A 13,433-nucleotide genomic window follows, 5' to 3' on the forward strand; every position below is an offset into this window, starting at 1 on the left:
CAGCTTTACAGATAGGCAGAGCCACTGGTTGGGCTCTCTGCTCAGGCTATGTAAGCAGAAGTGTAGGATGGGGTAGACAGCTTCCTGGGTGCTCTGGTTAGCTTCTTGGTTGGGCAGGGCTGGGGACTATATTCACAGTAGGTGGGGCTATGAATTAGCTTCCCTGCCTAGGTGGAGTGGCAGAACAGTCTCCAAGGCTGGCACAGCTTGTTGTTTGGGGTCCCAAATCAGGGAGAACTGCACACTGAGTTCCCTGGTCAGAAGAGGCCAAAAGCTTGGCTCTGCAGATGGGCAAAGCCACTGGCTGGGATATCTGCTTGAGGACTGCTGCTAGGAGAAACACAATCTGCCAAGATCCAAGTGCTGGTTGCTGTAAGCCCTGCTCCCCTTCTTCATTTCAATCTGATCCCCGGTGGCCAACCCCCACAAGACTCGTGTGGCAAGATCCAAGTGGGCCTCTCAGGAAGTGACCCACAACTCTGGGGAAGCTAGATGTCCACCTTGGGCTCTCTTTTCCCTGCTGAAGAAACCATAAGCCTGGAGGCCCTCTCGGTGCAGCTGGTCCCAGGATCTTCTTCTTTTCAGAGGATTTTGGTTACTGACTCAGTATCCTTAGTTGTTATTGGTCTGTAAAGATTTTTTATTTCTTCACAATTCAGTCTTTGTAGGTTGTATGTTTCTTGGAATTTATCTACTTTTTCCAGGTTGTCAAATTTTTTTGCTCTACTCAGGCACCATTGTAAGCAGGTCTGTAGGGTGGGCTATGCAGCTTGGTCTGTAGGGTGGGCACGGTGCAGCGCCGTGCCAGCCTGGGAGAAAGGAAATGCGGTCAGAGTGTAGCTGATCATCTTATCATTTTAATGTTGTCCTTCTCGATCTCTATTCTCCAAGGGGGTACTTCAGCCTGACCACCGTGTTCTTGGGTTTTCATAATAGTGTCTTGTCCATGGATGGTTGCAAGTTGGTCATCTTGTGAGGGGGACTGATGTCAGGAACGACCTATGTTGCCATCTTGATGACATCACTCTCTTTATCTCTATTTCAATATAAATGCAATTTTGTAATAATAAAAGTAGTTATAAATTCAAGTTAAAGAAAAATAAAATAAAATGCAAATTGGTCCATATCAATTCTGAGCTTATAACCCCTCAATGACTCCACATAACCTAGTAGATAAAGGCTAAGCTTCCTAAAATAGCTTACAAATCCCTCAATGATCTGAGCCCAACGCCTCCCTCTCTTGTATGAACTGTCCTCTCACTAATCTATCTTTTATTATTCTTCCATGCTGAACTGCTTGTAGTTATCCATACATTGCATATATATACATTGTACCTAGATTTTTTTTTCACATTTCCCAGCCTCTCTTCCATGCAGAAGACTCTTCCTATTTACTCCTCCTTTCCTCTAGTTAAAGTCTGATATTTTAACTTGCTCAGGCACCACATACATGCTCCAGGATGCATTAATTTAATATCCTAGTTTGCATTAGTGGCTCCTGTCTGAGATATGGCACACATAGCTCACAGCAGTACCTGAAGTAAGGGTTACCAGACAGCTGACCAATACCGATGGTCCAAAAACACTGGTGAAAGTACCTTTTCCCTTGTGCAAACTCCAATATCCAAGACATCTTTTTGCAAATATACAGATCAGCTTAAATCCTTTAAATCCAGAGATTTAGTATAAGTTGGGGTAAAATTATGATATAATGGTATTTATCTAGAATTTTCTATCAATATACATCCTTTATATATGTTTTTCTGAGCTCATGACATTGATTACATGTCTCAATTGGTCCTTGTCTTCATAGCTAATGGAAAAGTTGATCTGAATAAGGTGATGGATGGAGTGAACACTGTTACAGGTGAGTGACAAGTTAATGTAAACATAGGATTCTAGTTTTTTATTGTAACAGTCTTTTTCTTCATGCCTTAATTGCTATGCTAATTCTATCATTTTACCTCCTACTTGTTTAATGTTTTTATATCCAATAGCCCAGAAATCGGGGTATTTTCTGATGTGTGTTCCACTAATATACTCCATTTTTCTTATGTAAAGACAGCCAAAATCTACAATAAAAGATGAAATGAATCTTTGGAAAAGATCTTGGTAATCACTTAACAGAGAAATGATAGGTTCTATGTATTGCTAGGCTAAGCCATTTTCAGTTTGCTAATTGACAAGACAGATATATAATACCCATTTCTTTTTTTTTTTTCCCCCAAAGTCCCAGTAGATAGTTGTATGTCATAGTTGCACATCCTTCTAGTTGCTGTATGTGGGACGCGGCCTCAGCATGGCCGGAGAAGTGGTGCGGCTGTGCGCGCCTGGGATCCGAACCCGGGCTGCCAGTAGCGGAGCGTGCGCACTTAACCGCTAAGCCACCGGGCCAGCCCAACCCATTTCTTACCATTGCCATTTTGTGTGTGTTGGTCCAAGCCTTCCAAGAAGCAGAAGTCAAGGCAGGATTAAACGTGCAAAGATATTATTAGGGAAAATGCCTGTGTAAGAGAAAACAGGGAGGGAACCTGGAAAAGCTGGGAGACTGTCAGACTGCAATGCACATCTGACACCAAGTGAAAAAGAAGGGAAGAAAAGGTTGGGTGGAAGCATCCTAGATTGCCATGCAGTCTAAGGAATGTCTGACAAGGCCTTCAAGGAATCCTCTGGCCAAAGTCAGCCATCTCATATCTCCCAAGAACAGGCCTCCCCTGGTATTTCTGCTGCACTCAGTCCTTGGCCAGGAAAACCCTGTGGGAGGCAGGGCCTTAGTGCAGAAATAGGGATGAATTTCAAAGCAGCAGCTGGAACCCTTGATCAATTATGTTCTCTGTAGTTGGAAGTCCCACAAACACATTCTCATGGCCACCATTGAGAGTGCTGTCTCTTATAAGCCTTTAGAAAACAAATTGTTTCTGTGAATGATGTTATCTCTGTGTTACTTGGCCAGAGCTCAGTGACCATTACTTTCCCCAGCCCATACTCAAATTGTATAGGCATCATAAATTAGTTTCATTATTTGCAATCATTTGATTGTACTTAAATTCCATGTATGTTATGATTTTCATCTTTTTATTAAGGAGGAAATGTTGATATCAATGACGTGAAAACTGTTCTGGAAAACATGGGGATAGAGCTCAAAGATAAAGAATGTTTGGAACTGGTGAAAAATCTGCCTTTTGATGGTAAGCATTTTAAATACCGACGTAACCAAAAAGAGCTTTTAGACTTCTCTGTCTGTGAGAACCTCTAAAATTATGTGCATTTCTTAAACTTCAGAAAATAGAAAGTCTATCTCAAAAAAAAAATTTTTAGAATGTCCCTTTATACCTAAAGTGAATCCCTATCTATGCAATTTTACTTTTAGATTGGGAAACAGCATCCGCATTATGATGAATCATATTATCAAGAGTGAAAAAAAATGGTTAACTGGGATTTGTGGAAAGAAGAAAAGCGTTGATAGTTTAGAAGTGAATCAAGGCAGGATTGGGAAGAAGAAAAGAGATGTGCATGTTGTAGAGTGCCTGCTGTGCTAAATTTCCCAATTTTCTCTCAAATTTTATTATAATAAGAGAAATTTCTTGTGAAAATCCTGCAAAGTCAGTTTTCCTGAGAGTATTCTAGTGATTATCTACATTTCTCTGTGACTTAAATTCTACCTTTTCTGACAGATGATGACAAGATCTTTCAAAACAGGTTGCTAGAAGTTGTAAAGTCTCTTAAACGTGAGAAGCATAATGAAAATGCAGACAAATATGGTATCCTCATATTTGTACTTGTTTCCAAGATATTAAATTAGTGAATGCTGCCATCTCTCACATATTCTGATTGCAAATTTACACTCCCATTGAAGATCAATATTCACTTTAACAGCTGATCTACTTTATATCTAGGAAGAAAGTCCTCCACTGTCTCAAGATTTTTCCAAGCTTTTCAAGGAAAGAAATATCAAATTTCAAGTTTGCATAGCAAAAAGTATCGGAAAAGATTAGCAGTGATTCAGGGAATTTAATCAGTCTCAGATAAAAACTAAAATGAGGTGTTATGCTAAGCGAAATAAGTCAAAGACAAATACCGTATGACTTCACTCACATGTGGAAGATAAACAAACACATATAGATAAGGAGAATAGATTAGTGGTTACCAGAGGGGAAGGGGGTGGGGAGAAGGGTAAAGGGGTAAAAGGGCACATATGTATTGTGACAGATAAAAACTAGACTATTGGTGGTGAACAGAGTGGAGTCTATACAGAAACTGATATATAATAATGTACACCTGAAATTTACACAATGTTATATAAGCCAACATGACCTCAATAAAATAATTTTTTTAAAAACTAAACTGAGAGTTCAGTTATCAAAACATATTGTTCAGAAGTAAAGAATGTTTGCCTCCAGAACTAGAATTCTCTTAGCATTTGTTCAATGCTATTTAAAAGTTTGTGTTGTATAGGCTTGTCCCCAAGACAAGTCTCAAGGGAAGTGACCTTAATTCTAACTTCATAGTTGACTTTCTTTATAGGCATAAAGTCCTTAGTCTCGTTACTAAAATTAATGTGTTTTTTTTTTCACATTTTAGAACAAGCATTATTAACCCTAGTAGGTACTCGGTGGGGGCGGCGGTGGGGGATTGCTGTGAATAGGCTTTAGAGAATACATGACCCCCCTGAAATTATATGCAGTCTTTGTGAGCACTGACATACAGTTAATAAAATTCACAACAGGATATGTATCTCCAAAAAGTTTAAGAACCTCTCTTTTGGAGTTACGTAATTTTCTGCATGGACTGTCTCTTTCCTTAGGTGGGAAAGTCAATGTCAACAACTTGAACACTATACTGGATGATATGGGAATCAAGCTCACAGATAAGGAACTTAAGGATCTGACTCAAAATCTCCCTGTTGATGGTGAGCAATTTTTCAGATACCATATTTAGATGCTGGGAAAATTTAGGTATAAGAACCATTGGCAATAAAGGTCCTAGGGAAAGAGGCCTTAGGAATAATCTACCCTGACAGTAATCTAGAAGCTATAAATATGAGCAAAGCATGTAAGCAGCCAGCTGCCAAAGTCGGTGTGAAAATATTGCGCTTTGTATGTGTGTCTTTTATATTCTCTACTCATATTATGGTCAGTAGTAGATAGTCTTCCACATTTTGAATAGAAAAATGCAGGCTCTTTAGATGATGGTATTTCTGAATTTCTTCCCATTACTAACACGTATGGGCTTGAGATATTGTAGAACTATAACTCATAGATACAGAAAACAGATTGGTGGTTGCCAGAGGCAGGGGTTGGGGGCTGGGCCAAATGAGTGAAGGGAGTCAAAAGGTACAAACTTCCAGTTATAAAATAAATGTCATGTGGATATAATGTACAGCATGGTGACTATAGTTAATAATACTGTATTGCATATTTGAAAGTCATTGAGAGAGTAGATCTTAAAAGTTCTCATTACAAGAAAAAACATTCTGTAATTATGTATAGTGACAGATATTAAATAGACTTATTGTGATCATTTCACAATATTTACGAATATCAAATCCTGTTGTACACCTGAAACTAATATAATGTTGTATGTCAATTATACCTAATAAAAAAATTTTTTTAAGAACTGTAAGTAAAATTTATGTCATTGAAATGGTATTTTTTTAGGTTTAAGGTTTTCTTTTTAATGCTAAGGAAGGCAATAAAAATTGGATAAAATAATAACATAGAAAATATTATTCTGTAAATATTTCTTAAGTATATAAAAGGCACTTAGGTTAGTATCTGGCACATAATAAATGAGGATTTATTATCTTTACTCCCATACTGTCTTTCACAATATATTGTGAGTCTTTTTTATCTCAGTATAACTTTATTTCTCCTACAGTTGACAGGAAGATTTCTCTAGAAACAGTGATGAATAAAGTGAAAGCTTTTACAGGTAAATGAGAAGTTGATGTAGATCTGGGATTTCAGTCTTTTATATTAAATTTTGTTTTTCAGCGGTATTTCTAGTATCTCACTAAATTCTTATGTTTTATTATGATATACACGCATCTAAGTCCCCTCAGATTGACATTAGGAAGGCTTTTGCAATAGGATACAAGACTATATGTCAGTTTGAAATCCTAAATTCTGTGTTGTTTGTGCCAGTAATATGCCTCACTTCACAAATGTTTAAATAAACACAATCTAGAACATATAGAAAAATGGCATGGTGAAACTTAGAAATGATCAAGATAATGTATTCACTGAAATCATCAACTAATTCTCACCAAAACAATCAGGTATTTTTGAAGAATAATTTTGTATAAGAATCTGTATTATCTTAATTCACTGATCAGATTTATTCTGAAAGTTGTCTTTTCCAATTTTTGCCCAGTGATTCTATAGTTGAGAATATCTTCTTTTTAATTGATTCTTCATCTTGAAATTGGGATACCATTAACCTACATAGAACATATTTTACATCTTGAGATAATACCATAGTACCTAGAGTTCCTATGTCTTCCATCCCCTCTTTTGAAAGGAGAGAAGGTTGATTCTAGTGACCTGCAAAATGTCCTGGGAAATCTGGGGATTGAGCTCACAGATAAGGAGAAAGAGAAGCTGCTAGAAACACTGCCAATTGATGGTGAGCCATCATATAAATCACAGAGACCTTCTAGGAACCTCATTTACTTGTCTCTTTAGATCTGTGTAAAAATCTCCAACTCTGTTTCTGTTTATTTTCCTCTAAAAGTGAAAAAGAAGAACAATATTAAAGAAATTGAGTTCTAAGTTATATAGCAAACTTGTCATTGTCATTTAGAATTTATATTGGAGGTTAAGTAACCCTTCAGACAAAAGTTGACATTAACAGCTAAACATGTTATCTCTCAAGCCACTAATTTGCTTATATCATAAGAAGGAAAAAAAAAGAAAAATAGGAGATCTATGATAAAAAAGTAAAGATAGGAAGCAGAAGTAAAAAGAAAGGGAAGTTAAACTCATGTTTGAGCAAATAGACTCCCTCAGGTACTGGAATAGAAAGGTTTGTCACAAAGGGAAAAGTTTCTGTTCCCTAACTTCATTGTATTGGATGAAATAGAAAAAAATTAGAGACAACTCTTCTTAAAATGTCATTTCTGAAGTTATTTAATTCATCCTACCTTTGTGATTTCATGTTAGTTTCACCATTACATGAATTACGATTTTTCTTACAGCTACTGGAAAGGTATATCACAAGAGGTTGTTGAAGGGTGTGAAGTCTCTCAACGGTGAGTAAGAAACCCAATTAAAAATCACGTTGTCTGACATTCCCCAACTTTATAGCATTCAGTTATGAACACTGGCTCCTCACTTTGGTATAATTCCTTGTGTATGATTCTTTTAGTCTAGCCACATTTTACCTGATAACAGCATATATTTATCTTGCAGGAAGTTCCACATACTCTTGCATTTTTTCAGTTCTGTACACCGCCCCCCCCCTCAAAAACAAACTTAGGAACGCACAGCATAAGTGAAGTGAAGGATTAACTTTATTCAAGGAATTTGGTCAATTATATAAGTAGCTAATATAGAAACTCAGGCAAAAATATATATAGCCCTATTTATTGTGTACAAGTATTAGGTTGGTTGTCTACAGTTCTACTTGCCTAAACCCCTTAATATTGTTTTGTTACTAAGATAAGATTTAATTTTAATTATTTTATTGACTTTCTCTGTATACTTGAATAAGTCTATCTGAGGTTTTAGCTTTGTTGAAATAGTAATTATACAAAGACATAAAATACATTTTCTTTTTTGTTTTGTTTTTATTTTAATAGAATTTATCGTCATTGTATTAGTTAAGGCTTGATTAGGGAAGCAGAATCACTATGAGTGACATAAAATAAGGGATTTATTATAAGGATTAGACTTTATATAATTGTGAGAGCTGGTGAAGAAGTCTATGAAACCTGTGTCTCTGCTTCTGATGCTTGTCCTAAAGTCCTGAATTCACTATAGTCAGCAAGGCCAGCACTCAGAAAGAAAAACTGGACATGAAAGAGTTTGGGAGAACAAGGACGAACTAGAACCCACAAGGACAAACTGGAATCCGTGTCTATCTTACTTCCCCCACCCTTAAGAAAAAGAATGACCTGAAAAAGAAACTGGCATTCTCCATGGAGATGTACATGTGCCTAGCCCAAGACTGGGAGAATCTAAAGGAGATGTGGCAAGAGCCGGAAGTTCTTCCGGCTGGCTTCCAACCCATGCAAACAAGGTGAACCAGGAGATTATAACAACAATATCATCAGCTGTAATGGCATCTGGTGCCCTAAACTAACCTTTAGAATGTAATAGCAGCTGCTTCACTTGTGCCTTCCAAATCTCATGCAAAATTTTCTGTGGCCAGCCAGAACTGTATAAGGAATTTATAGTAATATAATTCGAGTTTAGCTAATTTAATACAATAAAAATCTGCCATCACCCACCCCTTGGCAACTTGGCATCCATCCATACCTCTTTAATCCTTCTTATGTTTCAAATAAAAACAACAGTGACCATTTCTCATACCACCAAAACTATGCTAACCCTCTTCTCAGAAGATGTTACAAAATCCCAGCTATCACTTCATCCATCTCTGGGTTATATCCATTTATTTTCTAGTTGAGTCACATTCCTCTTTGACATCCTGTAACTTAAACAATGATATATAAGGTTTCCTACTATTAACAACTCTTATATAAATGGTGGGGGGATGGGAGAGGAGATAAAAAGAAAAGAATTGGCTAAAATATTCACAAATATGTTTACATGAAAGTAATATAGAAATACTCATAAATATTACAATTCTGTGTAGTCCTTTAGCAACTGGTCATGTGGTTGTAGCTGGTAATATATCTTTCTTCTTCCACTACCGTTTCATGTTTCTTTTTCCCTCACCAAACCCTTTGGCTGCTCCTACCTCCTTACCTGGTGGGTGATCCTAAATTTTATTCCTGAAAGATAAGGGCCATTATCAGTCCCGTCTGTATTGTATTGTGTTGTTTAATTTACAGTTAACTTTAATCATAGGACAAGGGAATACCAACAGGTATCCTAGATTCTAGATATATTTGTCTATATCCCCATTGTGTAGTAGCAGCTCAATTTCAGGATCAATCTCGCCAACCAGTAAAGTCATCCCTTTCTTTACTTGTTGATTCACAGCAAGAGGAAGACACGGTGGCTCAGACCCAGTTTTTTTCCTTCCTCAGTCTATTGGTCATAGAATATTCTTTTCTTTTTCCACTTTATTGATATACAATTGACGTGTAATATCATAAGTTTAAGGTGTACAACGTGATGATCTGATACACTTATATATTGCAAAATGATTACCACGTCCATCATCTCACATAATTTTTTTTTTTTTGGTGAAAAGATTTAAGATCTACTCTCTTAGCAACTTTCAAGTATATGATACAATGTTGTTAAATATAGTCACCACGCTGTATATTCAATCCCCAGAATCTCTCTTTGTCTTTGATTTTAGACAGTTTTACTATAATACATCTTGGAGAGATTCCTTTAGGGTTGAAGTTTCTGGGGGATCTAAGAACTTCATGAACTTAGATGTCCAAATCTCTCACCAGATTTGGGAACTTCTCAGCCTTTATTTCTTTAAATAAGCTTTCTGCCCCTTTCTCCCTCTTTACTCCTTCTGGGACTCAATATTGCATAGTTTGTTTCTCTTAATGGCATCCTGTAGTTCATGTAGGCTTTCTTCACTTTTTCATTTTCTTTTCTCGTCTAACTGGATAATTTCAAATGATCTGTCTTCTACCTCACAGATTCTTTCTTCTGTTTGATCCAGTCTTATGTTCATGCTCTCTATTGCATTTTTCATTTCATTCATTGTATTCTTCAGTTCCAGATTTTCTGTTTGGTTCTTTTTCATGATTTATCTGTCTCTGTTAAACTTCTCATTTTGTTCTTGTATTGTTTTCCTGATTTCATTGAATTGTCTTTCTGTGTTTTCTTGTAGCTCACTGAGCTTCCTTAAAACAACTATTTTGAAATTTTTATTGGGCAAATCACAGATCTCTATTTCTTTGCAGTTGGTTACTGGAAAATTATTGTGTTCCTTTGGGGGTGTCATGTTTCCTTGATTTTTCACGTTCCTTGAAGGCTTGTGTTGCTGTCTTCACATTTGAAGAACCATCACCTCCTCCACTCTTTTGTGATTGGCTTCAGGAGAGAAATGCTTTCCATCAACCCTATTAGGATTCTGAGGCTTTCTCAGACCATTTCTGTAGGTATGCCTACTCCATTCTTCTTGTTTCCTCTTGAGAGTAAAATTTTTTTTTTTTTTTTTTTTGCTGAGGATGATTCACCCTGAGCTAACATCTGTTGCCAGTCTTCCTCTATTTCGTATGTGGGTCACCACCCCAGCATGGCCACAAGTGGTGTAGGTCTGCACCTGGGAACCAAACCCAGGTCGCTGAAGCGGAGCATGCTGATCTTAACCACTACACCACCGGGGCAGGCCCTGGGGGGGAATTCTTAAGATTGTATGCCTGCAAAGCCAGACCAGATACTGATAGCCTCTTGTTCACTTTCCCTAAGGTGGTCTAAATTCTCAGGTTTGTGTGCTTTTTCCCATCATGCAGAGTTGGGCTGGCTTTCTGAGCATGATCATTAGCCATCTGCAAAGGCTTGCTCTTGCTGCTGTTGGGGGCACACTCAGGGAACCAGCCACGGGGGCAGGGAGAGGTGCACGGAGCATTGGGGGTGCTCATAGCCAGTTGGGCATATCTGCAGACATCTCCAGAGGCTCATGAGTGGGCTTCCTGATGGAATCTGCAAAACAGTTAGTAGGATCCACATCCCTTTGATACTTTCTGTTCCAAAACTTGGCTGCTGTCCACCCCCCAGTCATGCAGTACATGACTCAGTGTTTAGGGTGTGGTGAGCATCATTTGGCAGCATTTTGCACAGCTGGGGAAGCTGGGTACTCACTCACATGCTCTCACTTCCCCCTATGGGAGAAATTATGAGCCAAGGATGTCTCTCTTGGCACTAAGCTATGCTGTCTTTGGGGCGGGGGCATGTAGGTAAAGTGAAACTGTTCCTCTTACTCTCTTCAGTGCATCAACCTTGGAATTTTTTTTTTCTTTTTTTTTTTTGCTCCAACGGTGTGACAGAACTTTTCCACTGGACTCCTGGACTTCCACAAAGGCCCTCTTGTCCGTAGTGATTGTTCTTTGATAGGAAGATGGTAGAAAACGCCTATATTGACATTTTGCTGATGTCACTCCTCCCATGGAGAATTCTTCATGAAGCCTAGCTACAGGTTGAGAGAAAGGAGGCAATATACAAGGAGGAGTGGGAATGGGCATCTGGGCCCCTTGTTCATGCAGCTTACTTATGCTTTCAGGATCTACTTAAGCCCAATCCTGTATATACCACTTTCATTTGATAATAGAGTGCTGTCATGCATGCCCAGCTTTATGACTTGGTAGATCAAATAATATCTACTTCAAGATGGGCAGCTGTTTGTATGGTAACTTAGTGACCATTGGTCAAATATTCAGTCTCCTTAGGGTTAGGTAGCAAGCCAGAAACTGTTTCTCAAAAGTAAAATAATTATCTGCAGAAAATGGCATATCCTTTATCCAAAATCCTAAAGATCTTTGCTGGATTCACCCATAGTGTTCTTCCAAAGGCTCCATACATCACTATCATCTTAGGAGGGTTATTTTTAATTGTCCTAGACAACAGGACCTTTGAAATTTAACCATAGTGGTAAGTCCTTGAATTTTTGTGGGCTTTATTTTCAACCTTTTGAGATGCATGTGTCTTACCAAATTATCTAGATTAGTTGCTATTTCCTGCTCACCAAGTCCAATCAGCATTTCATCATCACTATAATGGGCCAGCATGATGTCTTATGGAATGAAGAGGTGATCAAGGTCCCTACAGACTAGATTATGACCTAGGACTGCAGAGTTGATATAGCCCTGAGATAGGACGGTAAACGTATATTTCTGGCCCTACCAGCTGAAAGAAAACTGCTTCATATAGTTCTTACCAATAAGCATAGAGAATAAAAGCATTCACCAGATAAATAACTACATACCAAATGTCAGGAGATGTGTTATTTGCATCAGTAACAAAACCACATCTGGAATAGTAGCTGCAATTGGAGTGACCACCTAATTAAGTTTACAGTAATCAATTGTCATTCTCCAAAAGCTGTCTTCTACACAGATCAAATAGGCAAATTGAATGGGAATATGATAGGAATCACCACCCTTGTATCTGAAATTCTTGATGGTGGTACTAATCTCTGCTACCCCTTAAGAAATGTAGTATTGCTTTTGGTTTACAATTTGAGTAAGTAAAAACAATTCTACTGGATCTTTTCTAAAATAACAGCACTTACTCCTCAAGTCACGGAACATATGTGGGAATTCTGCCAGTTGCTTGGTATTTCTATTCCAATTCTGCATCTGGAGTTGGGGAAATAACCACAGGGTTGACTCAATGATCCTGCAGACCCATTGTGTGATGGAACCAAGCCAAAACTCTATGATAATGATCACTTTACTCCCATAAGCCCCTACTCTGATGGTGGACCACAGTCACATTTTGGGTCTCCAGAAATTAATATCAGTTCAAAGCTAGTGTACGGTACTTCCCAAAAAGTCTGCTTATATCCCCTTCTCCAATGCACAATTATACTGATATAAGGCTACAGATGCCATCTTGAGGGAGATCTGTTCTCCTCTTCAATCAAGGGGCTCTAACCCTTGTTAATTGGTTCAAGGTCTGGGAATTGATTGAGGGGCTATGACTCTATTTTGTTGTTATTCAAGGTAGACTTTTGTTCACCAGATCTAGAACTTTTTTGCTTATTCAGACTAAGCAATTCCTTAGTAGGCTATCCATCTGTTTCAGCTCTGGAGATACCACAATCGTTTATTTAATGCCAAATATCTATGAGTTAAACCATTCTGATTGCTGCTTTGACACTACCACCTTTTATAGTAACCATATCCATCTTGTCTCTGGCAATTTAGTGCCACAACTTGGCCCCTGCCACCCCAGGATTCCATTATCAACACTGAATTCAGAGAACTCAGTTCAATGGCAGCGTTTCCACCATCATTTCTGGCCTATAGAGAATAGCCACCACAGAACTTGTCAAGGATGCTGGGATCTCCTAATGAATGTATTTCTCACAGCTTTGATAAGAGTATCCTCTAGATCAGGGATCAGAAAACTACAGACTATGGGCCAACTCCAGCCTTCCACCTGTTTTATAAATAAAGATAAAGCTGTGTTGGAACACAGATACTCTTGTTTATGTACTGTCTGTGGCTGCTCTTGCACTGCCATGGCAGAGTTGAATAGTGACTTCAGACTGTGTGATCTCCAAAGCCACATCTACAGCCTTGCTCTAAACCTTCCCAGGGAACACAGTTAGAGGGT

At 38.2% G+C, this 13,433-nt stretch overlaps 1 protein-coding gene across 1 annotated transcript in view; it reads left to right on the forward strand.

The window, feature by feature from the left end:
• The window catches only part of EFCAB13 (EF-hand calcium binding domain 13), a 331,371-nt gene that overhangs the window by 227,536 nt on the left and 90,402 nt on the right, over nt 1-13,433 (forward strand). The window contains 6 exon segments of the mRNA XM_058561286.1: nt 1,814-1,867; nt 3,084-3,188; nt 4,805-4,909; nt 5,878-5,931; nt 6,520-6,624; nt 7,196-7,249. Of these exon segments, the coding sequence (XP_058417269.1) occupies nt 1,814-1,867; nt 3,084-3,188; nt 4,805-4,909; nt 5,878-5,931; nt 6,520-6,624; nt 7,196-7,249 (477 nt within the window).

The sequence above is a fragment of the Diceros bicornis genome, chromosome 18 (genome assembly GCF_020826845.1).
Source record: "Diceros bicornis minor isolate mBicDic1 chromosome 18, mDicBic1.mat.cur, whole genome shotgun sequence".
Taxonomy (NCBI): domain Eukaryota; kingdom Metazoa; phylum Chordata; class Mammalia; order Perissodactyla; family Rhinocerotidae; genus Diceros; species Diceros bicornis.